Genomic DNA, 24,256 nt, shown 5'->3' with positions numbered 1-24,256 from the left:
AATAATTTTTTTAATAAATAATGACAAAAATAGGGCTAGGGAAATATTTTCAAAAATAGGTGTTTTGGAAAAGTATTGACAGATTTAGGGTAGTGAAATCGTGTATCCGGTACACGATTTCCATGTGGCAGACTCATGTACCGGGTACACGAGTCCATTTAATCCAGTCAACTGACCACGTTAACTAACTGGTTGACCGGTCAAGCGAGCTCGTGTACTGGTACACGAGTTCGCTTATGAGTTTTACCATTGATAATTCTTTTGAATTTAAGGTTTGCATAATGAGTTTATCAATGGTAAAACTCATAAGCATTACACGAGGTTAGAACATTATATGGTTCAAGGTTTTACCATTGATAAAAGAACGGTCAACACCATATAATGTTCTAAGCTCAATTAAGCTCAATCTTTTGTTTAATGTATAAAAATTAGATTCAACATCAGAATTTTATCAGCATAATTGAGCTTAGAACATTATATGGTTCAAGGTTCAAAGTTCAAAGATTGAGAGAACGAGATGTAAAGAGAGAGCGAGATTGTAAAAGAGAGCGAGATGTTTAGAGAGAGCGAGATTGTGAGCGAGAGCAAGATTAAGAGCGAGATTGAGTCTACCACATGGATTAAACGGTCAACCAGTCAGCTGACGTGGTCTGCCACATGGAAATTGTGTACCGGGTACATGATTTCACTACCCTAAATCTATCAATACTTTTTAAAAACACTTATTTTTTAAAACATTTCCCCCCAATCCTATTTTTGTCATTATTTATTAAAAAAAATATTATTTAAAAAAAAATTGAAAAAATTTAAAAGTTTGTTTGCAGGATAAATAAAGGTCTAAAGAAAAAAAAAAGTGTTTCTTAAGAAATTATTTTTATTTAGTCTCTTTTAATAAAAATGAATTAAAATGAACTTTAAAATGGTTTCAAAAGCAATTTTAAAGGTTGCCAAATACTTCACTTTTTTCCCCCTAAAATGACTTAATTTTATTTTAAAAATTAAAAATCTGAAGAGTTAATCCAAATATACCCAAAATTGTCCACTTATATTTAAGGCATTTTTTTTTAATAACAACCTCAAGACTTTTATTCTTTTTTAAAAAAAACATTAAGACTTTAACTTGAAAGAAGATTATATTGGAGAATCGTGGAAATTATTTTCCTTTAATTTTTATTTTTTAAATAAATATAGTAAATATGTAAACAATCAATTGCTGAAGGTAGAGATGTCCACGAAGTAGGACAGGGCCAAGATGTCATTCCCTATCCCCGTCCTCGCTCCCCATTTTCACGGGATCGAGCAGAGATTCCTGGTGGGGAATTCCCGGGGATCGGGTTCCTGCGGATAATTTTTCCGTTAGTTTTCTTTTCTCATCCCCCGTCCCCGTTTAACTCACAGAAAATTTTCTTTTCCCACTCCCTCCCCCATTCCCTGCCTAATCGGGAAATTTTTGCCCCTTTCGAGACGATCCCGTGAGAAAATTGGACATCTCTAGTTGAATGTGTGCTTATTATTACTTATTTTATTTTATTTTATTTTTTGAAAAAATTACTTAGATTATTGTTTATTGAGAATAGGTACACAAGGGAATTAAGCCATTTTTATAGAATACAAAAATCAAATAGTTATCCAATAAGGTCTTAACATTTCGTTTTTTGGTTTTTTTATATCCGCAATAATTTTTTTTTCCTAATTTCTTTAGGATGATTTTCATTTTTATTATAGAAAATATTTGAATTCTTAATCAAATTTCAAAAATAAAATTTAATTTTTTAAGAATAATTTTTTTAATTTTTTTTTAGTTTTGAAAATATTTATAGAAAGTTTATAAAAAAACACTAAAATAAATCCATTGCTAAAACTCGTGTTTATATGATTAATTTTTAAAAGAATCAAGAATTAAAAATCAAAGGATTATTATCCAACCCCTTTCCTATTAAATATTTAGGCTATTTTAACGGACGCATGTGCTTATCATGAAAAATTTCTCATATGCATTTCGACTTGTCCAATTATAATTTGTCATTTTTTTCCTTCTTTTTCAATGAATATTACTTATTACATTTTCTGTATGATTAGAATAAGATATATATATATATTAAAAAAAAAGATATACCTCGAGATACACATAAATATTGCACTTAAATATATAATGACAATAAACTATTAATTTTATATCTATGTGATGATTAATTTTTAATGTATATTTTCAAGGCGAATTATGCCTACAATTACAAACGACATTAAAAATAATATATATATATATATAAAAGGCCAAAGTAAAGCTACGTTGCGAATTCTATGTGGATGGATTTGTTTTAAAAAGAAAACGAAGAATATGAAATGTAACTAACCAAGTTTCAATATTTTCCTGATGAACACCTTTCATATTTAATGGCTACCGAACCAAAAATGGAATAATACTATCAACTTTGAAAATAGGTTTAATTCTCCAACTCCACAAATTATAAAAAAAAAAAGAATAAAAATTTCACATATTGCCGATAAAGATTAAAAGTTATATTCTCTTGAAAGTGGAAAAAAAAAAAAAAGTAATTATTTTTTTAACTGTATTTCATTTTTCATTTGATTGTCAACTTAGCTAATTTGGCAAACTTGTCGATTAGGAGGTTAGAAGTTGAGTGGAAGGCTGCTTAAAAAAAATGAAAGGAAAAGAAAAAAAGAGGCTGCTGTCATAATCTTCACCCTTATAATTTACAACCAATTCAAATAAAATATCTGTATAATGTATTCACACAGTATACAATGAATCTACAAATATGATCAGATGGTAAATGGCAATTTGAACAAATTTCCACCATCTTCAGTATAATAATTATCTCAATGAGAGAAAGCAACCCATAAATATAGAGAGCAGAGGAAATAACAGCATTTACAGTAATAAAAAGCTTGGAGATATCTACAGTTCAGAATCGTGGCAATCTTATCTTTGCATTGTTTGTGAATCTGAGTATATTTACTCCTTGTCTGTGGATGAACTCTTTTCCTTTTTTCTAGGCCCGCCAAGAATACGAGAAATTTGCAAACCTCTGCTGAATGCTTGGTTGAACAGCATTCGTGTTTGGAACTCGGAAACGAATGGAAACCAAGCCAGGAATGCTACAGGTGTGAACAGAAGCAATCCCATGACAATTTCATAACTCCGCGCCAAGGCACGAACCGATCCCCATAATGCAGTATGATGAATTAAGGGCTTACAAGCTTGTGCAATCTGAACCATGAAGATGAAGACAATTAATAAAGTAGTGAGCAGAAAGGAATGTAAAACTAATGTCAAAGTATATCTAGGATGGAGATGTTCAAGTATACTGACCAAGAGCAGGCCCCATCCTGTTGGCAAGAAGGCAAGAAGGCAAAGTATGATGTCCCTGATTGTCATATGAGGGATTGCAACTAAAGTAATGAAACCAGCCACACAGATAATGAAAATAAAACCCTCGGCCAGCCTAAATAACAACTGAAAGCTTGCACTGAATTTACGTCGTCCAACGGATACCGCCTACAAAGTTTGAATGGTATTAGGGTAATCGCATCAATGACTGGAAAGTAGTGGTTCCATATTATTCATTTCAGATAAAGAGAGCTAATGAAGAACTAGTAATGAAACTTCTGAAGTTTATAAAGCTCATTGTGTAGGAATAGCTTCTGGGCCTCTATATCTGCTTCAATTATTTAGCAACAAAATAATCATTCGAAAGTTACATATTTCTAACTTCTGGTTATAAAATGGAAAATAGCAAACTATTTTGTCCCACTCCCATCGATCTTCTTTTTGGAGAAAGTTTCCATCTTCAGGCTCAACCCTCGGAGAAAAGGGCCTAAGCGCAACAACGGATAAGTCCCAATCTGGCTTTCTGAAGGCAAATATGAATTATCACAAGAAAAAGAAAAAAGGAAACAAAGAAGGTGAATTATCACTAGAGGCAGAGGAGTATTTATGGATCCCTATATAGGATACATTTACGTTTCTATTATCTAGAATAATGTAAATGGCCCTAGTTATAAAAGTCACCCCACTTGGAGGTCCAACTATTTCTTGAGCAGTAAACAAGATGAATCCAAATAAGGTTCCTAAACACAGTTTATGGTTTGACCCAAACAAGGGAGGAGGATCCAGAAGAATATTTTTCTTACCTTCATCAGGAGCAATATTGAAATGATCACAACCCAAGAAAGGCCATAAACCTGAAATTTTAAGAGATAATTAAGTAGAATAAATATGCTTATATGCTTAGTAAAAACATCCTTAAACCAAGGAATTGTTAAGAATGCAGGAACAATCTTCGTACCAGAAAGCTTTGGGAGTCGATTATTTTCAAGTGATATACTAGTCCATACTGAAAGATGAAAAATCGTAGTGACAGTAATATCTCAGCAAAGATGCCACGCTTTCCAGAGTATTTTAGATGATCATGCTCCTTCTCCCACCAAGACTCCCAACTTTTATCAGGAGATACTCCGATTCCTCCACGATTGACAATCCATTTTTTCCAATCTGTCCAGTCATCGACTATCTTTTGCCACTCAAAGCCTGATGGATTGAAGAGGAAAGGAGCAAAAAGCCACGTTCCTACCATAAACCATATTGATATGGTGATCAAGACATGAGCAACCACACCTCTATATGAAACGCCAAGTATGTGGTAAACCAGAAGAAGAATCATCAATTCAATTCCTTTGACAAAATGACTGCGAGAATACATCCTGTAATTGTCAGCAAATTTGGCATGGAACACCACAAAACCCCGACCGGTACCTCTGTACTCTGCACCTCCATGAAGCAATGTCCTTCCATAATAATGTGTCTTGGTTCCCAAAGAGAATGTGAAAAACACAGGTGCAAGCTGCAGCTGCATTAGTATGAAATCACTTAAAGCTGCCCGAAAACCCCTTTCCAGTCCAATTTCAACCATCATAGGCAATGCCATCAGAAGTCCAATTTGCACAGCGGACTGTGAAATAAGAGCTGTTTGGAGGGACTTGTTGTCTTTAATGGCGGGATGAGTACTCAAAGCTTTTTCAAGGCCACTGAGAACAAGGTAAAGGCGGCCATATAGAAAGACATAGACTGTGAGCACTGTCAGCTGTCAATGAAAAATTAGGTTTATCTCGTGAATGAAGCAAAATGAATATAGATGAGTTAAAGACAGACTTCTCATACTTACCAAAGTACTGAAATAGAAACCAACGGTGGTGAAATAACAAGACAGCATGCGAAAGAAATCAAATCGGTGACCTAGCCTATACATGTCACGGCTTAATGTCTGTTCGCCATTGCCATTGGCTATCTTAGCCTCAAACATGGAGATCTGGTTAAGGCCAACATCCCGCCCTTTACCAACTTGTATGTATTCATGATGAGTAACATTACCTTCACGCAAGGTGGAGTTGAAACCTGCAATTCAAAATCACATACATGAATAGAATATATGATTAAACCAGATTACTTGTTTGAAACTTTGAATACAAAACAAAGGGCTTTTATGATTATGAACATGCCTGCAAATATGTCCTCACTCAGGTTGATGACTTTGGAAGCTTTACTAACACCCCCTCTGGTAAGGTGGAACAATCTATCAAAAACATCTGGATGGCCATAATGGAATCGAACTCTGAATGTGAAGCCAAAGGTATAAGACAAATTAATTTGCGATGAGTAAGATTGAGCATTAAGAAACCCAAAATATATGACAATAATTAATATAATTTAGATAAAATTTTAATAAAATGAAGTTCAGACCTTAATATTATGTTCTAATTATCACAGATGTTACAACAACGAATCCTACTCCTTGTTTTGCTGGTGATGGAGTCTAAACTTTCTCAGAGAACTATTAAAGAAAGTGGTTTTTTCGATCTCCAAAGAATATCAAGTTCTAATACAAATGCCTCAAATCCCCCGTTTATAGGGGAATGAAAGAACTAACTAAGAACTATTTAATACAAAATAATAACAATAATAACAATAATAATAGTAAACTATAAGGGAGTTACCAAACCTATTACATCATTTCCTACACTAATTCCCTCCTTAGAGATAACTGGTACTCGTCCTTCAGTATAAACACATGAGAATTTAAAGGCGCAAAATCCAGAATCAAAGCCACTTCTTTTGATAGTTTAGAGTCATTGAGTTGACCATTTGAAGCTTATAGCCTTCCTTTGTTATCTCCAATGAATTTTTCCTTTGTCACCCAAATTTGAAGGATCTTTTGTCTCTATAATTGCGAGAGATATCATGCTTCATATCAAACCTATTATTCAATCAATTGTTGAATTAACACACTCCAGTTCTTCCTCTGAATCTCTTTTTATTCATGTCCTCAAGAAAATTGATGCTTAGTTTTCAAAGAATTTACGAATACACATCGAGTTCTACCAAAGTTCCCACTCTCCATACCAATTTGATTTTGTTATAATCTGATTACTTGATTGATATTAATTATCTTTTGCCAGCTTTCATTTTTATCTTTAAAAGAGGGTACCCTATCAAGCTTTTTCTTGAAATATCTTGTGTGTTGTTGAATATCAAGCACAACATTATGAAGCTCTCCCTTGTGATTTGCGTCAAGAGTTATCTAATCTCTGCTGACGGTAGCCATTGCTGGCATAGGCAAGAATGCCAGTTGAATACCAAATGTCGAATCAAAGGTTGTGCAGCATATTATGTGAGGTCTATTCTTAAATTTTGTTGTGTATGATGAGTATATTGATTATTTATATTTGTAATGTTTCTTTTTGTACTGGTTGATGGTCTTTCATGGTCATTGTGGTTGGTTAGATAGTGCAAATCATCTAGATTTAGGGTGCTTTTCCTTTCAATGTGGGCAGTAACGGCTGTCATCCCAAAAAAGTAATCCGAACTCCAAAAATCTAAATCTCACTAAGAAAAAGTCCTAGCTGCCCTGAAAACCCTTAGTTGCTAGTGCTTCAGAGTATATAATCTGATCGAAACACAGAGAGCATTTGTAATCTATCTCCTTATAACTCCAGGACAAAGTTGTACAGCCTAACGAGTATTTCAAATAAAATAGATCTGGTCGTGGACGTTTACAATTATTACCATGTTGTAATACAAAGAAGTGAGAAAACAGTGTAGAAATCTTACTTCAAAGGGTTTGCCAACAATCTCTGCCCGATAGTTACAAAACTGTTCTCTTGATTTGACATAAACCAAGCAAGAGATGAAACACTGCAAAATTGATCAGACTAAGCAGTGAAAAACTGAATTGAAGTGATGAAGTTACATATTCAGATCGAAGTAAATTTTGAATTCAATTTCCAGCAAACAAAACTGATAGATACCTGCCAGTGAATATATGCTCTCTAAGTCCAAGAATCGTAGGATATCTGACACCATCATGCATTGTAAGAAACTCTTCGAGCAAGTTTCTCATTTTGAAGGCCTCTTCCATGTAATTATCCTATTAATAGGTAGTTCACATTCTGATTATTAGCAAACATACTAGTTTCCTAAGCATTGTATTGGAATATGTGGTACCTGGTTCATGTCAATAGTTTGTAAGCACTCCCCACGAGTGAAAATAATTGCATGGTTTTGATTTTCTGGCTTCCCTTCACCCAATATTGCTGGCCCAGGAAGTTTTACCCGATATATGGTCTATATTAAGGGAAATTAAACACTCGCATCAGCAGTGTATGGGGGATGTGGATGATAAGTAGATAACTATAGAGGAAAGCATCTTTGTAAAGATATAATTTGATAAAAACACACGATAAAAACTACAGGAATAGGGGACACATTGCCACTGTATGATTTCTTTTTATAAGAAACTAAAATTTCAGTATAAAGCAGAGTGCAAAAGCAAAGCCATGAAGTCACAAAAATTCCTTTAATTGGTGTTAGTTATAGTGAGAATAATAAAAACTGAATTGGCATCGATAAGAAATAACCATAATCACAAAAAAATTAGAGTAAAAGAAAAGCCTTGGATTTTAAGGATTCTCATATCTCATACTCCTCTCTGCTTATTCCAGGAAGTCCTGAGATATTTCTACAGCACCACCTCCCCAAAGTGAAGCCTTTTGCCACCTAATCCACAATACTCTAGCCTATTTGTCTAAGCAGGTGGCCATAAATGAGACTAACCAAACGGTTTAGATTCTAGAACCACTAGGATATATCTAATTGCAATGAACGATCTGTTCCAGTAATTTTTTTTTATATGAGAAGCCAAGCTTTCATGAAGAATTAATGAAAGAATATAAAAGGGAAATCTCATGTTCAACAATAGGAATCGTCTCACATTCTATTCAATAGTTGTACATGTACTTGTTAGACCAATCTGTATTCAACGATAGTCTGGATTTATACCTGGTCTAAACTCTGAACTGGCTCACTCGAATCTTTTGATTTTGTGGGCATAGCAGCCCTTGCTAGAACTGAGTAGTAAGACTTCTGATTAGTCTTCCGGGATTTATCTTTACTTGGTTCTTCAAGTTCTTCAATATATGCAACACGAAGAGATGGGTACCTACACAATGAGAAATTATAACATGAATATAGGAATAGCATCAACGAGGAAAATTGTTATCAGAAACATACTTAGTCATAAGCCTCAGAATGTCTTTAGCAGGAGCAGCACCAGAACGTTTGTGAATACCATATTGCTGGCAGGAGACAACATATGAGAATTTCATGTCAACTGCTGCTTGACATTGCGCCCACAAAGGGCTATCCACAGCGTCCTTGTAGCCTTTCAACAATTCTGGGTAAAAACATTAAACTTATAAAACTTGTTCCTAATATTTATACTATTTATAAATGGAACAATATGAGACAAGCTTTTAGTACACATTTGCCTCTTTCTTGCAGATTAAAGATATTAACAATTTTGTAATCTTCTACCCCCAATTTCAATTAATTCCTCGAACCAATTTACATAAAATTTTATAGTGGATTTATTAATAACAGATAAAGCAACTGGTAATATTGAGAGTCTACTAATCCAACATAGCCAAAAATGAGGTGAGAAGATGCAACTCTACAGTTTCAAAGGTTTGAGTTTTTACACAAGAACACACTGCCCTCCCTCTGCTACATAGCTAACTAACTCTCCCCATGCACACACACACGTCCTCACACATATTTCTTCTAGTACATATATATCTGATACTGTTAGTAACTCAAAACTGCAAATTAGTTTTTGAGTTGGTCTAGTCAATTCCTAGTTTCTAGGAAATAGTTGAAGTTATTTTTAGTTGTAGTCAAGTCTAAGTTCCTATTCTTGTAGAGTTAGTGGGATTAGTTGCTAACATTGTAGAACCTATTTTAGACTTAAGATATGTATTTGTATGGAGTTTTCTAGAATGAAATATACACACTTCCCATTTTTCTCATTTCCCTCTCATTAGTTAGAACAACAGTGGTATCAGAGCCCTCAATTCTTAAGGGATTTGTGAGTGAGAATCAGTGAAATATCTCCTAGATAAAGTGAGTGATACACCTGTGAGAGTTGTTAGAGATGGAATTAGGATCAGTCTTTCTTCATTGGCTCCACATGTGTTTGATGGTGAAAACTACCAGGCATGGGCTATCAGAATGCAAGCCTACATGGAGGGTTGTGATTATTGGGAAACAATTGAGCAAGACTATGAGATTGCTCCACTTCCTGATAACCTAACAATACATCAGATCAAGACTCACAAGGAGAGGGTCACCAAGAAGGCAAAAGCTCGAGCTTGCCTATATGCAATTGTGTCTCCCGCCATATTCAACAGAATTATGGCCTTGAAGTCGGCAAAGGAGATCTGGAGTTCCTAAAAAATGAGTATGAAGGTGATGAGAGGATTAAAGGCATGAAAGTGTTGAACTTGGTACGAGAATTCGAGAGAATGCAAATGAAGGATTTTTAGTCCATTAAAGAGTACTACGATAAGTTGATTGGGATTGCTAACAAGGCAAGAGTATTAGAAACCAATTTATCTGACAATAGATTGGTTCAGAAAATTCTAGTTTCAGTACCTGAGAGATATGAAGCAACCATTGCTTCCTTAGAAAATACTAAAGACCAAGATATGATAGCCTAGATCCTCCCTCTTCTAGCCCCCTCGGTGTGGCTACCTCTCAAACCTCAAGGTGATAGAAGTGGTTAGTGCTTTGCAAGCACAAGAGTAGAGGAGGTTGATGAGACAAGAAGGAAGCATTGAGGGGGCATTGAAAGCTAGAGTGCAGTAGGGAGAAGGTGGAAGAGAGAAGAAGGGGAAAGGGAAGAAGGGAAGTGGCAACAGTAGCTCGGAGTCTGCTGCAAAGGATGCTGGTAGTACATGCAAGCACTGTGGGAAGCAAAATCATCCACATTTCAGATGCTGGAGAAGGCCAGATGTGAAGTGTAAAAGATGTAATTTATTGGGGCACATTGAACAATTCTGTAAGGAAGCAAAAACTCAACAGCAAGGAGGAGTACATGTTGTAGTACAGCAAGAAGAAGATCAACTCTTTGTGGCTACTTGTTTCTCATCAGTCACTCAATGTGATGGTTGGTTGGTTGATAGTGGGTGTACCAATAACATGACAAGTGACAAAGAGTTGTTCAAGGACCTTGACAAGTCATTCAAGTCAAGGGTGAAGATAGGAAACGGTGAGTATCTAGAAGTAAAGGGGAAAGGCACAGTGTCAATAGAGAATTGTGTTGGAACCAAGTTGATTACTTAAGTGTTGTTTGTCCCTGAAATTGATCAAAACTTGTTAAGCGTTGGTCAATTAGTAGAGAAGGGATTCAAAGTGTTGTTTGAAGAAGGAAAGTGCCCCATTTCTGATTCCAACGGGAATGAGTTGTTCAAAATAAAGATGCAGTACAAAAGCTTCTCGTTGGATCCACTCGAGAAGAAGCAAATAGCTTTCAAGTGTCAAGTAAATAACACTAAGTTATGGCACAAGAAGTTGGGCCATTTTCATCAGAAAGGATTGCAGTATCAGCAGAAGAATGAGATGGCAGTAGGAGTACCAGTTCTGGAGGAGCTGGTGGAGAAGCCTGCAGACAGGAAAGTGATTGGAGTCAATTGGATTTTTAAATCCAAATTGAACCCAGATGGCTCTGTGAACAAACTCAAGGCCAGGTTAGTGGTAAAAGGGTATGCGCAAGTCTGGAGAATTGATTTTTCTGAGACATTTGCACCAGTTGCAAGAATGGACACAATCAGGTTGTTACTGGCTGTGTCAGCCCAACATGGATGGAAGGTGTATCGGCTAGTTGTGAAGTCAACATTCCAAAATGGAGTATTAGAAGAAGAGATCTATGTTAAGCAACCAGACGGATTCATCATACCAGGACAAGAGTAGAAGGTTTATTTGTTGAAGAAGGCTCTCTATGGGTTGAAGCAAGCTCCTAGGACATGGTACGGCAAGATGGATGATCACTTGCTGAACCTGGGTTTTGTGTGAGTCGATTTCAAGCTCTTAGGAGCAAGTTAGGTGTTTGCAATATTTGAGTTAGGAAGAGAATGTTAGTAACTCAAAACTGCAAATTAGTTTTTGAGTTGGTCTAGAGTCAATTCCTAGTTTCTAGGAAATAGTTGAAGTTATTTTTAGTTGTAGTCAAGTCTAAGTTCCTATTCTTGTGGAGTTAGTGGGATTAGTTGCTAACATTGTGGAACCTATTTTTAGACTTAAGATATGTATTTATCTAAAGTTTTCTAAAATGAAATATACACACTTATCATTTTTCTCATTTCCCTCTCATTAGTTAAGAACAACCGATACGAGTCTATTTATCCTATTATAACCACAATTGAAGAATTTATGATCTGTCTACTCTTGTGATTGCTAGATCTGGAAAAAGAAAATTATTCCCCTGCAATAAGCTTGCGATTGGAATTAAAAGGGTCAGAAACAAAAAGGTCTTTCTTGAAAATTCATACTTACAGGAGAAAAGCAATCAGCATCGGATAGTTAATGGACTAGTGTACATTAGTGGTTAGAAAAGAAACAGCAAACAAACTTTCTGTAAATACCTTGATGCTCTGCAGTATCAAGGAATGCTTGAAGTTCCAAAGCTTTGCGGTAATACATCATGCCACGTACTATTATTTGCATTTGTTAGAGAAAATGGTCAAGATGCAACAGTGATAAATAACAGAGCAGACATGGGTGGGTGGTGGGGTGGGGGGTGTTGCTTTACTTTACCCGTCTTCGTCAATGTTTGACCTCTGTATGATGCCCAAAGACGGAGCTGCTCTTCAAGCTCTTCATTGTTTTTCAACTCTTCTTCACTTCCACACTGGACTCTTTCAAGAAAGTTTGTCCATTGCTCTATTGGAATTATAAGCCTTAAAAAATGGAACTTCACAATATATAAAAATCAAAGAGAAGGGCAAGAAAAAACCTGGAAAAATTTTCTGCAAGTAGAAAAGAATAGACACTCCATCTTCATTTGGCTTCTCCAGAAGATTCATAGAGAAGAGAACATCTTCAGAGTAGTACGGTGTAAGGATTCTAGGCCAAGAAAAAGGAAAGTCCATTAGTACAGAAGCTTTAAATAAAAATTTATCAGATATATTACCATCAGCAACTTCCTTCAACTGTAGCAGAAACAAAAAGAGAATATTGCAAGGATGACAGGTGTATCATATTATCATCAAATGTGAAAAATGCTAATAACAAGAGAAGTTGAACACAACTAAGGGCACCCTTCAGAGTAACGATTAATAGTAGTATGAAAAAAGTTTAACGTACGTTGCCAATATCTTCGTTATTGAAAGTTACTAAATTAAGACATTACGAGAATGACAGCATATTTTGAACTTTTGGAGCAGGGGGCATCTCCATGAACAATGAATTGGAGAAGAAGGAAATACGCCTCCTGGCTTCTAAATCAGATGGCACGTCCATAGCTGATTCCTTAACGGTAAGCAATAAATGGAGTCTTCTAATCTGCAAATGTTTATAGGTTAACACAAGGGAGAGTTCTATGGATATTTCAACAGAAAGAAGAATGAAAACTTAGAAGTAACTGGAAAAAAGATTATATCAACAGCCATGTGCCAGGTCTCCTGACATTTTAAAATGAAATCTGTATGTGATTGGTTCATCATCTCAACATTTAGCATCAATGTCCATATCTGATGGAATTTACCTTTTCTTTCCAAGCTTCAGTTTCAGGAATTGGAAAGTTGAGTTTATCGAAAAGCCGGTCAAGTGCTCTTGGTTTCCCATCTTTTCCAAAAGATCCACCATGACTTGACTCAACCAAGCTACAGATAGGGGGGAAAAGAATAAATAGAAACAACAATGGAATAGCAAAAGGCAATTCTAGCACAAGACATACCTGGAAATCTCCTCGTCGATTATGTCTCTTGTTACAACCTCTAGCATATCCAGCAAGACTATTACAACCTGATCCTTATCCTCCTCTTTATTCGCTAACTACAACAATGAGATATATTAAGAACTAATAACAAGTGAATTAAATAAAAATATAAATGTTATGTAGTAATAGAATTACCATATATTCAATCAGCCGAACAAATTGCTCATAGAGACTAGGGAGAGCTCTCATATCTAGTTCAGTTATCAGATTTTCTTCTTTAATATGATCATCAATTATGGTGAAGATCTCCTTTATTACTCTGGAAACAACAAACAAACAGAAAGTTAGAGAAACATAAAAAACTGACAAAATTACGTACTTTCTTAAGATTAATGAGAATAAACCTACAATTTCTCATGTTCTCCAAGAACCAAGAAATTAATTATGTTTTTAAAGGAAGCATAGCACTCTCGAACAGCACAGAGCATATATTTGTCTGTACTTAGTCTCTTCTTAAGCTCCCCCTCCCGGTCTCTTCCATTGCTATCTTTGGCCATATCCAATGCTATTGGTATCTACATAACAAGGACAAGATAAAAGTATAACAGATTAAGCAGAACTCGTATAAAAAATAAAGTGCAAAGATATAATACCTTGCTAGCAAGCAAAAACGGAGGCCACTGGATAAGGGATAATTCAGGGTCAATCCAGTTGGGTACAAGCAATAAGTCCATTTCCCTGGAACAAAATGGGAAAAGTTAAAAACTTGAGATTGTTGTAACGGAAATTTGGAGTGTCAAGATGCACAAACATTGAAATACTTATTTCACCTGTTATTTATTAGATCCTCCTCCCTGAAACTAATGATTATTTCGTTCCACATTTGAGCAAACTTCGCAGCCTGATCATCTCTATCCGGTGTTATCTATTTTATAATTTCCACAGTAAGTTCGAATAATCCTTTCATAATATATTGTTTTTATATTACATATCTTGTACAAGTAGTAGTACTAAACCTCATCAAATTTACGACCAAAATTGGCCATCAACCCCTTCTTTCTAGTATGATCCTTCTTTTCCACCGGAATCAAGCAGGCATTAAAAGCACCAGGAAGTGATAGAAACCGAGACCTCAACATTCCCAATGTCCGTATCTAATTACAAGATCAATATTGAGCACAGTTCCAAGATTCAAAAGCTTACATAAATAGGTTAAAAGTATATGAAAAGCCACTAGAAACTCATTGGAGAATTGTTCATAGAAGCCTGGTTGCTAAATATCATTAATCAATGAAATTTATGACTTCACTGCTAGAATATAATCTGCCGCCGTAGAAAATTAGTATATGAAAAAAAAAAATTGGCTGTCAAGTGGAGGGAGACTTACACTTTGTAATGAGGTTTTACTAGAGTATCCCAATTTATGTAGTCTCTTTTCGCTTTGTTGATGAAATGAAATCAATATGGAAAATTCATTTGCATAAAAACAGGTGAAAATTGTTTTGAAGATATGCAACAGTGTATGTTTGATGAACAGAATTTTTCCAAACAGACGGGTGACTAGGAGTGACATGTTATTGTGAGACGTTTTAGGAATAGGAAAAAAGGAATGAAGTTCCACTAACCTCTCCAAGGCGACGAAATGCACCATAAATTCCACCAAATATTGTGGAGAAAATGGCATACCAAATCTGCACATCCATGAAGTAAACCTACAGAAAGTAGCTTATGTAAACTAGTCAGCAAAAAGAGAACTGTGCTTTTTATAGAGGATTAGCAGACATAATTTCTGAATGCACAATCACGTACAAGAACAATGGGAGCCCAGATTGAGATCACGACACCAATGTTATTCTCAGCTGCAACAATATTTTTTTATAGAAAAATTTTAAAATAATGAAAAATTATTTCATGGCAACAAATCAATGGTTGTCCCTCATGTTACCATATGCTCTAACCTCTAGGAAAGAATTCATGCCATCTATACTTTCCAATATGAACTCGCATAATGGTTTTCGTTGGACCCACAAGTGGCTTAATCTGCAAAAGCAACAGTAGAAATGGATGCAATGCATTAAGAAAATTTCCAAACCCCCGAACAGATCAGTACATTTTGACAAACATTTATTAGTACTAGTGTATGCAACATTGTATTATTAGATTTCTAAATCAGTAACTATCAAGGTACTCATATAAATTGTCAATAGGTGTCACTCTCCCTATATTTCATTCATTAATCCATTTCCCATTGACTGAACATAAGAAGAAAACAGTGGTGTACAGTGTACACACAGCAACCTAAAGAGACATAAACAACAAAAACTGTCATAATTGTATAAATTATTTCTAAATGTCACTGACAACGGAAATGTTGATAACTAATAAAGAACCACTCTGAATTGACTGTTGCATTGAGGCCTGTGAAAATGACTTTGAAGAAATAGGTTCAAACCCTACAGCGGCCACCTGCCTAGGATGTTAAATTCCTACTGGTTTTCTTACTAATAAATGCCAACTTAATACTCTTGCTTTTGTTTCTCCTTTATAAAGCTCGATGACATTTGATTTTTCACAATGAGAAGTGCTCGCTTTCTACAAATTAAAACTACGACAGCCCCAAACTGAAACAAAAATTCTCTCAAAACATTGACCCTGCTTCCATAGATTGTACCGGTTACGTGTTTGATTGAACAAATGTAATTTTCAGAACCATCTCAATGTCTTCCACTGAGGCAGAGAAGAAACTTTATCTCCACCATCCACAGCAGTTGAATTGTACTGGCTATGGCAGCTGCCTTGTGATCTAAACATCTTTTTGCAGGATCCTCCTTATCCATAATATTTCTGGTTTTTTCTTAAGCCAGTAATCCAATATTTCATGTGAATGTAAAGAACATCAAGACTGATTTTTTATTTTTTATTTTTTTGGTGTGTGTATGCGTGCATATGTGCAAAATGATGGATTTATAAAGTGTCTTTCTGTTCAATTTGTCTCTTCAAAAGATCAAATTGCAGAATTTTTACCAAGCTTCGCCAGCATCTCAGTTCCAGCTTTATGAGGAAACTTTATGTCCTCTGTTTCTGCATGTGAGTGTATTGTTACTATGGGTGAGGTCCGGTTAAGCCATTATGGTTAGTGTTGAGGCCTGTTAAGGTAACTACGCTGACCAAATAAATTATGATAAACGAATTTGTATAAATATCAGTACATGGGGCTCTTTCAAATCCTTGATTATGGGGAAAAGTTAGAAGCGAAGAAGTACCTCTAGATAGTAGCTGAATATTAACTTTGACATAATTAACAGAACCCAGAAGAAAGTGTACCTGAAAATCAGATAGAAACTTAAGATTAAGAGAAGTTCATGACGATTTAAGCTTGCCTACTCAACACTCAAGATCAAACTTCTTACTGCAAGAGTGACAATGAGCTTTCATGCATTCCCCTTCCTACATAGAGCCGAGGCTGGATTGGATTCAAACATTTGATTAATAATCAGGAAGACAAGAATCAAACTCTATGAAGTGTCCATATGAAGTTTGAAGCATTGATCTCATTACCTGAGACCACCACATCATGAGCATCACAGCCTTATTATTTGAACGTTCCAGGAAACGCCGAATTGTTGGAAAAATGAACAACAGCCCAGAAAGCATGTTTGGAGATAAGTAAATAACAATAGCCACAATGAAGAAGGAAGGCGAGCTTAAACTATTCCCAAACCAACTTTTAAGTGTCTGAGTGAAGCCAGAGGGATTCTTCCAACTCAAGGCATATGCTACAGATAATACTATAACCCATGCCACAGCCGATACAAATTTAAGTACGTATCTTAACTTGACATAGAAGGACATGCTCTTCCTTGCTTTCCAGCTAAGGATAAAATCAATAATAGCTGAAAATGAAACAAATAAATAAATAAACATCTGATTTTTATTCTGCTCAAATTGTTGTTATTGTCATTCATTTTCTTTTTTAGATAAGAAACAATTTCAATGATTAAATGAAATATCCATAGATATTCAAGGGTAGATGAGGAACCCATTCTAAGAGAATACAAAAGGAACCCAATTAAAGGGTATACAAAAGGTGTTTCCAATTTGCAATAAGGAAAGAAAAACTATGACCATGTATAGCTGGTATATCTTTGCACCAAAAAAAGGCATTATGAATGATAGTGTCGATAATATCCTTATTCAACTTGTTCTTATCCCAGAAGATTCTAACATTTCTTTCATCTCATATCTTCCACAAATAATGCATAACCACAGATGTTATTGTCATTCACTTAAGTATCAAGTGTAACATAAAATAGAGAGGGAAAAAAATTCTATGTTTTTAGAGACTACTGATAGTTTGGATAATTAATTGTTGTTACTTTAGTTGATCTGTTAGATTTTAGTTTTATCATTAACAGTTGTTTTAAGCTTAACCGGCTGTGCGGTTGAATTTAAGAGAGGTTGGTTATTCAATAAGATTTGACTGGTTATTCTGATCTAATGTAGCAGAGGTGGCCACTAATGATCTAAAACGAATATCCATGTGACTTTCTTTTTCTGAGAACCAAGCTTTCATCCAGAAAAATGAAAGAATACAAAATGGTATTGAAAAGAACAACATCCTGAACAGAGAAGCCATATTGGCATAACTCAACTAACTACGCAAAAAGCAGGTCCAATCTAGGATGATAAGGCCCAAGGGGCTAGTTCTTTGAATCCAAGACTTTCATAAAATGGACATCTAGATTACCATATTTGTTTTGAGGTAATGTAAGGATGTTCAAGCATTTGGAGATATTGGGGCATCTCAAGAGTTTCAAATGCCCTCCTGAAACATAAGTTTTCAAGATTCCCATATTGAGAGCATCCACCTTTTACATTTTTTATAGTTATGTATCTTATCAAAAGAGGAAAATAAAGAAGAAAAAAGTGTATCCCAAAAGCATATAAACAAATTCTCCAATGTTCTATCTTTGTTGTACTATTTTCTTCAAATTTATGTCAACATATTAGAATGAAAAATCGTAGAATGGTAGTAGAAAAAACAGAAGAACAGCTTTAGAGAATTGAAACCAAAAAACTAAACAGAAATTAGGAAATATAAGTGAAGTACAGGTCGAGCACATTTTTTTACATGAATAATCAAACGAGACGGATTAGCAGAAATGAACCAGTTTTCAGTACCCTGTGCAAGTTTCAAGATTGCTGCTGTTATAAAGATACTCAGTACTTTCTTAAAGACATCGGCCTTGAATACTGCACCCAAATCCCCTGAACCATTCCAAGCAATGATTACCATTGCCTACGAAGAACATATTTCAATAATATTACCAATTTATGGGGGGAAAAAGAAAGAAAGAAAGAAAGAAAAGTCATCGTGTCAAGTAACTTACCTGAAAACACAATATAAAAAAACTCCACATCCTGTCAAAACTTCTGAATATGTGCCAAAATGAACGTATTTCCACGAAATTAACTTTCCCCATCCATCGATTTCTGGCATTTAGTTTTTTTCCCTGGAAATGATACATTTTTGCATCATGAGTACACTATTCCAGCAAAGAAGTCTAAAGATTAGAAACTGTGGGGGGAGGAGATCAAACGTTTAGAAAGCCCTCTAATAATTTTGTCTCAACTAATGTACCATGGAGTGATTTAATAAGAATTTGCTTAGGATCAGGATTTATCTTATGGCTAGATGAATTAAGCTGCCTCCTTTCTTAAAAGGAATATGTCCCTCTAATGAATAATGATTGCAAGTCTTGTCCATTGTTCATGTTCCTTTCTCAATCTGAGGACATCTGGCATTATATTTTGTTTGTATTGTAACTACATTGATGTCGTCCAAGTTCACTTCCCCAGACCATAAGAAGAGGCGACTCCAATCAAATCAGAGATGCAAGTTCTCGTCTAGACGATGACTATTTTGAAAGACATCTAAACCATTGAAAGAGAATGCGAGAATGCTAGGCAGAGAGAAGAAAATTTATTAAAAATTAAATACAGTAATATCTTGAAATGAACTGATCAATAAATTCCCAAAGAAACGGAGATAACGTGTTGAAGGAATCTACAAGAAGAACATGGACAAATAAATATCAGAATTTGAAATATTGCATACATCATCTTTGTCACTTCTAACAGGTTCTGAAGGATGCTGAAAGAAATTAGCATCAGATCTCATAGGCCAACCAAGGCGGAAGCAATCAATAGACCTACAAAGTTGCACCACCGAAATCCTTCATATTTTGAAAACTCAATATGAAATAGAAATGGGGAACTGATGACAAAAGGCTTACCAGAAATATTCATTCAAATCGTCATAATTTCTCCACTGTGAATGCTTTGATTTACCGTCTTTGCTTTTTCTTGCTTCCTATAAATGCAAATAATAAATGAAGGAGATACTCAGCTATCAATCTGCAGAAGGAGCTGGAAACCAACCCATTTCAATGATCAAGGAGATTATATGCAATACCTTAGATATTATGTCGTATATTGGAGTAACAACTTTCTTTAAGAAAGCCTCTTCTTCGCCACCATAAGCTGGTTTGATGTGCTCTCCAGTCGTTGGGCTCACACTTCCAGCCAACATGCCATACAGTTCAAATGCCATCTAAAAAGTTTTAACGTTAAAAGGTGAATCCATAGAGTCAAGTCAACTAACAGACAGGAAGCAACATTTTTCTTTTGTAAATTGCGTAAGTTAAACTTCTGATTCCAGCTATCTTACACCACTTCTGGACATTCTTCCAAATGTTCCAAGTACATATTGATTTTTTTTTAATTTCACTTCATGATGAAAAAGAACAATAAGGTTTTTTAAAAAAAAAATGAAAAATATAATATATTCTTTTTTTATGACCCTCACAAGATATTGAAGATCCGGCCTCACCAAAGCCTGAAAACTGTCATTTATTGAAGATAAATTATCCTATCCTATTGAGTTTGAAGATAAATTATCCTATTCTATTGAGAAGAGATTGGGTTTACTATAACTTATCCTAATATTGAGGGTTCCTGTTAGCATCAACTGATTTACTCAATAGAACAAGTCACCAGTTAGTATACACTAAAAGAAGTACGTCCATATAATAAGGAACAATTCTAAAAAATCACCTTCCAACAATAGGTAGAAGATGCACAAGTTCAAGAATATGATAATGTCAAATACTATGCTTGATCTTAGCGAAAAGGCAAAGAAAGGCATATAGGTTAAAAAATATTGTACTAGAATGTTAAAGATGTTAATACATACATGATGATATATATAGCACAGGCACTCGGGCATGAATCTCAAATTTGCAGCTTCTCCCCATATAAGAAGATACAAACCCATGTACAGTAACTCCCTCTGCTGAACTTCTTGTTGGATTTTTGGCAACCTGCCAAATATGAAAATCATACTGGTTATAAAGCGTGAATAAGATAGCACTAGTTTAAAAGTTTTATGGACTGTGAATTGTATATATTCTTGCTCTGTGGCAATTACTAACCAAATTCCCCAACAAAAGGCAGAAGCTTTATTGTGCTGATATTCCTACAACTAACTAGACCGTTGAATTCTAACAATTCAAGAAGCACAAAAACAGAGTCTTACCAAAGGCTGCTTTTGCGGTCCAGATACCTGCACCATTTTTTGTAATTCTTGAAAAGCTTCTTCATGACTTCTGTAAGAACACGGTCATCCAACTAAAATGTAAAAGGGTTGGCAGAAATTAGCGACTATGAAGAGGAAGGAATATGATCAGAAGAAAGTTGAGCAGAATAAAACCTTGGGTCGTTGATCAGGCTTTGATAACTGCCGCATCTGAACATTTGCAATCAATAAAATCAGATGTTCCCTTTGATTTGCCACGTTGCCCTCCTGCAATTAGTAACTAGTGAGTGAAATATGAATCCCTCTGCTTAAGAATAATATATTTATGATGTAGGTCCATTACTGGAATCTTTTGAATAGTTCTAGTTCTTATAGAATTCTTGATTAAGTTCTGGTTTACCGTTTGTTGTCTTGAAAGTAGTCAGGAGGTTGTTTTAGTTGGTTGATGGCTGTTTGGAAGGCTGTTTGTTAATTATTTCAGACGTTTAAGGCTTCTGCTGTAACAAACTAGAATAAATACTAGTTGTTTTCACTTTCAAATCATCATAAAAGATCAAGAAATTCTTTCTCCTATTTGTTCCACACAAGCCTAACAATCTTCATTGATTACCTGGAAACCAAACATGGCCTGAAGCCAATCAAGGATATCTTCATCTACTTTCTTCTTGTGATTCTTTGGCCATGGCAAACCCCTGGTGTTACGAAGGGCAGAGACGGTAGCTTGAATCTGTAAAAGCAAATAAGTTCTAATATAAATCGAGCATTCAAGCTCATGAAGATGCAGATGCAAACTAGAACAAGAAAATGAAAAAGATGACATGATGACATGATGACACCTCCGGAATTCTCATGATTATCTGATTTTGACTATCAGGATCAAGAGGAAGTATGTTAAATGGTCGATACATCTGCTGTTTCTCCTCAACCTTGTTGTGAGCCTCCAAAATCTGTAGACATAAATCAGAAAAAATATTAACAATAATTATGTGTTGTAAATCAACCTAAAAGCTTAAATTGATGGGTTATGGTAAATTTAATATTATATAACACTCCTCACTTGAGGCTTGAAAATTTGTTTAAGGCCCGACAAATGAAATTCAATATTACTTGGGGAGGACTTGACTTTACAATAGTTCGAATTCAGAATCTTCCGCTCTAATACCATGTTAAATCACCAACCAATACAAAACCTTAAGTTGATGGGTTATGAAAAATTTAACTTTATATCAACACTCTAACACACTTGACACTTGACATTGACAGATTAATTCAAGATATTACTGCAACAAATCAAATAAAAGGTGAACAGAAAAATATCTTGCAAAGTTTACATTATAATATTATCAGTTTTACCTCATCAGCTACATCTACAGCCTCTGTTTGATTCACAGCCTTCAGAACTTCAAAAAGGATTGCGGCAGTTTTATAAACTTTTGTCAGTTGGGCACTGGTCAGGAAGAGAACATCAGCTCAAATAATGCAGAGCAACAAATTCAAACAACCAAACGAACTACATTATTTTCTTTAAAACTACCGATCAGCTTTGCCAGGCTCATTCAAGGCCTGTATATATTTTGTGTAGTAATGTCGATAAAAGCTTTGCATTTCACGAGCATCACTCTTTTGCTTTTCAGCTAATGTTGTTACATTTTCCTGAAAAGCAGCACTACCAGTCAGCAACATAGACTGAAAGGAAGTTAAGTCCAAATTGGTATCTTCATCGCAAGATGCATATAATTACAATGCATTACTTTTCTTTTTCCTTAGTATGAAAATATGATTACAGTACATAACTAAGGAAACATCAAAGCAAACCCAAGCAGTCCATTACCTCCTAAATGATTTTGTGTAGTCACACTATGTTGCAAACAAGTATGCGTGTGGATATACATAAAGGGAAACTACAAGCAAAAAGTGGAACGTAGAGATATAGAACAGACAGAAGGACTCAAATACCCGCTCTAAACGCTGAAGAAGTGCAGTTTTAAATTGCCGAACTCCACGTCCACTTGAAGTGGGATCTAATCTGTGAGCCTTTTCAAATGCATAAAATCGACCTGACCCAGAAAATGCAATGGTTTCCTGAAGTTAACATCACTTTTCTTCTCGAAGTAATTCTTCAAGAATATAATTGCTCAGCAATTGAATCAAAACCAATCAGCCTTACGAGTAAGAGGTCACAATTGAAGTTAAAAAAAGAAGGTGGTAAGTACTTTAAACGAATTCCAAGTTTTCAGGCAAAGTTATTGCAACTTACATAGATAAGCAACCCGAGGGTTGCTTGCCTCTACTTCATTAGCAACACGAAGAATTGGCGCGATCTCATCAAGTGAAGAAGGAACCACCTCACTGTCCATCATCGACTCAGCTAAATTCCCAAGTGTTTGGGCTCGCATGATCTTCTTACCCGGTTGTTGATCCGAACCCCTTCGTTGAGCCATGTTTAATCAGTACTAAACACCAAAGCCTAAAATCACAAATCCACCATGAATTTAGAAGATTCCCACTTCAAAGTTCGCGAGAGGAGCAACAGTGGATTAACAAAAAGAGAACCAATTGAAAACACAACACTTCTGCTGAGTAGACGAGGAAGCAATTATCAAGAACATAACCCCACCCCCACCAACCAGTAGATTAATCAAGAGATTGAAACTTGATTAGCAAGCAACGAAGTGAGAAGAAACAAAAGTACAAGAAATTCCACTTCCAAAATTCATTTCAGTAATCGAACTCGAAAGTACACCCACCAATCCAAGATTCACTACCAAATACCAAAATACAATCAGTAAGTAACAACAACACAAAACAGTCCAAATCCCATCCAGCCATACCCGAACTCGTTCAGCTAAGTAGCAGAAAAATTGAATCAAATCACCAAAAGAGGTAATTGGGATTGCCAAAAAACAAACGAAAAGTTGAGATAAAGACTGAAAGAAGTGGGCCGTGTAGTGATGGAAGAAGTAAAGCAAAAAGAAGGTAGCTACAAAGTATAGACAGTAAAGAACAGTGGCAAAAGTTAAAGGAAAGTTCACAAATAGTTTCAGAAAGAAAAAGAGATTGAAATTTTACAAATGGTTAGAGTGAGAGAGAAGCTTGAGAGGAAGCGGAAACACAGCGGCAAGGCAAGAAGCCGGAGGAAGGAGACGACTGCGGATGTGGACGAATCAATGAAGAAATGGCCTGATTTTTCAGTTCTAGTCGTTTACCCAATCACAACACGCCACGTAATTTATCAAACTTTCTCATTCCTGCGATGCCCAAAATTAGCCCATGAAAAAAAATATATTATTTGGTCTCATAGTTTTCATTTACTTTTAAAAGATGTTACTCAATTACTTTTTAGGTTTAAAGATGTTACTCAATTTGAATT

The 24,256-nt window shown here is 35.3% G+C and overlaps 1 protein-coding gene across 2 annotated transcripts; it reads right to left on the bottom strand.

Moving 5' to 3' along the window:
• Window positions 1–2,688: 2,688 nt before the first annotated feature.
• LOC120085921 (callose synthase 1-like) lies at window positions 2,689–24,166 on the bottom strand. 2 transcript variants are annotated; one of them, XM_039042233.2, is made up of 43 exons: window positions 23,956–24,166; window positions 23,144–23,353; window positions 22,843–22,943; window positions 22,421–22,539; window positions 22,240–22,333; window positions 21,723–21,833; window positions 21,497–21,613; window positions 21,061–21,153; window positions 20,887–20,978; window positions 20,545–20,671; window positions 19,765–19,902; window positions 19,586–19,662; window positions 19,408–19,501; window positions 18,680–18,802; window positions 18,471–18,588; window positions 16,848–17,182; window positions 16,700–16,752; window positions 16,553–16,613; window positions 15,248–15,329; window positions 15,099–15,148; window positions 14,915–15,001; window positions 14,306–14,443; window positions 14,120–14,214; window positions 13,943–14,027; window positions 13,698–13,864; window positions 13,485–13,608; window positions 13,308–13,405; window positions 13,116–13,233; window positions 12,762–12,913; window positions 12,366–12,475; window positions 12,167–12,292; window positions 11,995–12,063; window positions 8,588–8,750; window positions 8,357–8,516; window positions 7,523–7,642; window positions 7,327–7,445; window positions 7,130–7,213; window positions 5,521–5,633; window positions 5,187–5,416; window positions 4,311–5,105; window positions 4,156–4,206; window positions 3,335–3,520; window positions 2,689–3,232 (listed from the first exon to the last, which is right to left on the bottom strand). In XM_039042233.2, exons 2-43 carry the CDS (start codon window positions 23,325–23,327, stop codon window positions 2,978–2,980), a joined length of 5,814 nt encoding a protein of 1,937 aa, XP_038898161.1. In that variant the 5' UTR covers window positions 23,328–23,353; window positions 23,956–24,166; the 3' UTR covers window positions 2,689–2,977. The 2 variants fall into 2 exon arrangements, with proteins under 2 accessions (XP_038898161.1, XP_038898162.1); XM_039042234.2 differs by having other exon boundaries at window positions 23,718–24,041.
• Between the last annotated feature and the right edge of the window lie 90 nt (window positions 24,167–24,256).

The sequence above is a fragment of the Benincasa hispida genome, chromosome 9, assembly GCF_027475165.1.
Source record: "Benincasa hispida cultivar pf3 chromosome 9, pf3_genome.v1.1, whole genome shotgun sequence".
NCBI lineage: Eukaryota > Viridiplantae > Streptophyta > Magnoliopsida > Cucurbitales > Cucurbitaceae > Benincasa > Benincasa hispida.
Note: the sequence above shows the minus strand (reverse complement) of the source record. Positions and strands in the feature narration are given on the sequence as shown.

Coding starts and splice junctions, on each gene's coding strand:
- LOC120085921 (XM_039042233.2), bottom strand. CDS start 23,327: ATGGCTCAACGAAGGGGTTCGGATCAACAACCGGGTAAGAAGATCATG. Junction 20,672..20,886: donor GACCGCAAAAGCAGCCTTTG/GTAAGACTCTGT, acceptor CATATTTGGCAG/GTTGCCAAAAATCCAACAAG. Junction 15,149..15,247: donor GCATGAATTCTTTCCTAGAG/GTTAGAGCATAT, acceptor ATATTGTTGCAG/CTGAGAATAACATTGGTGTC.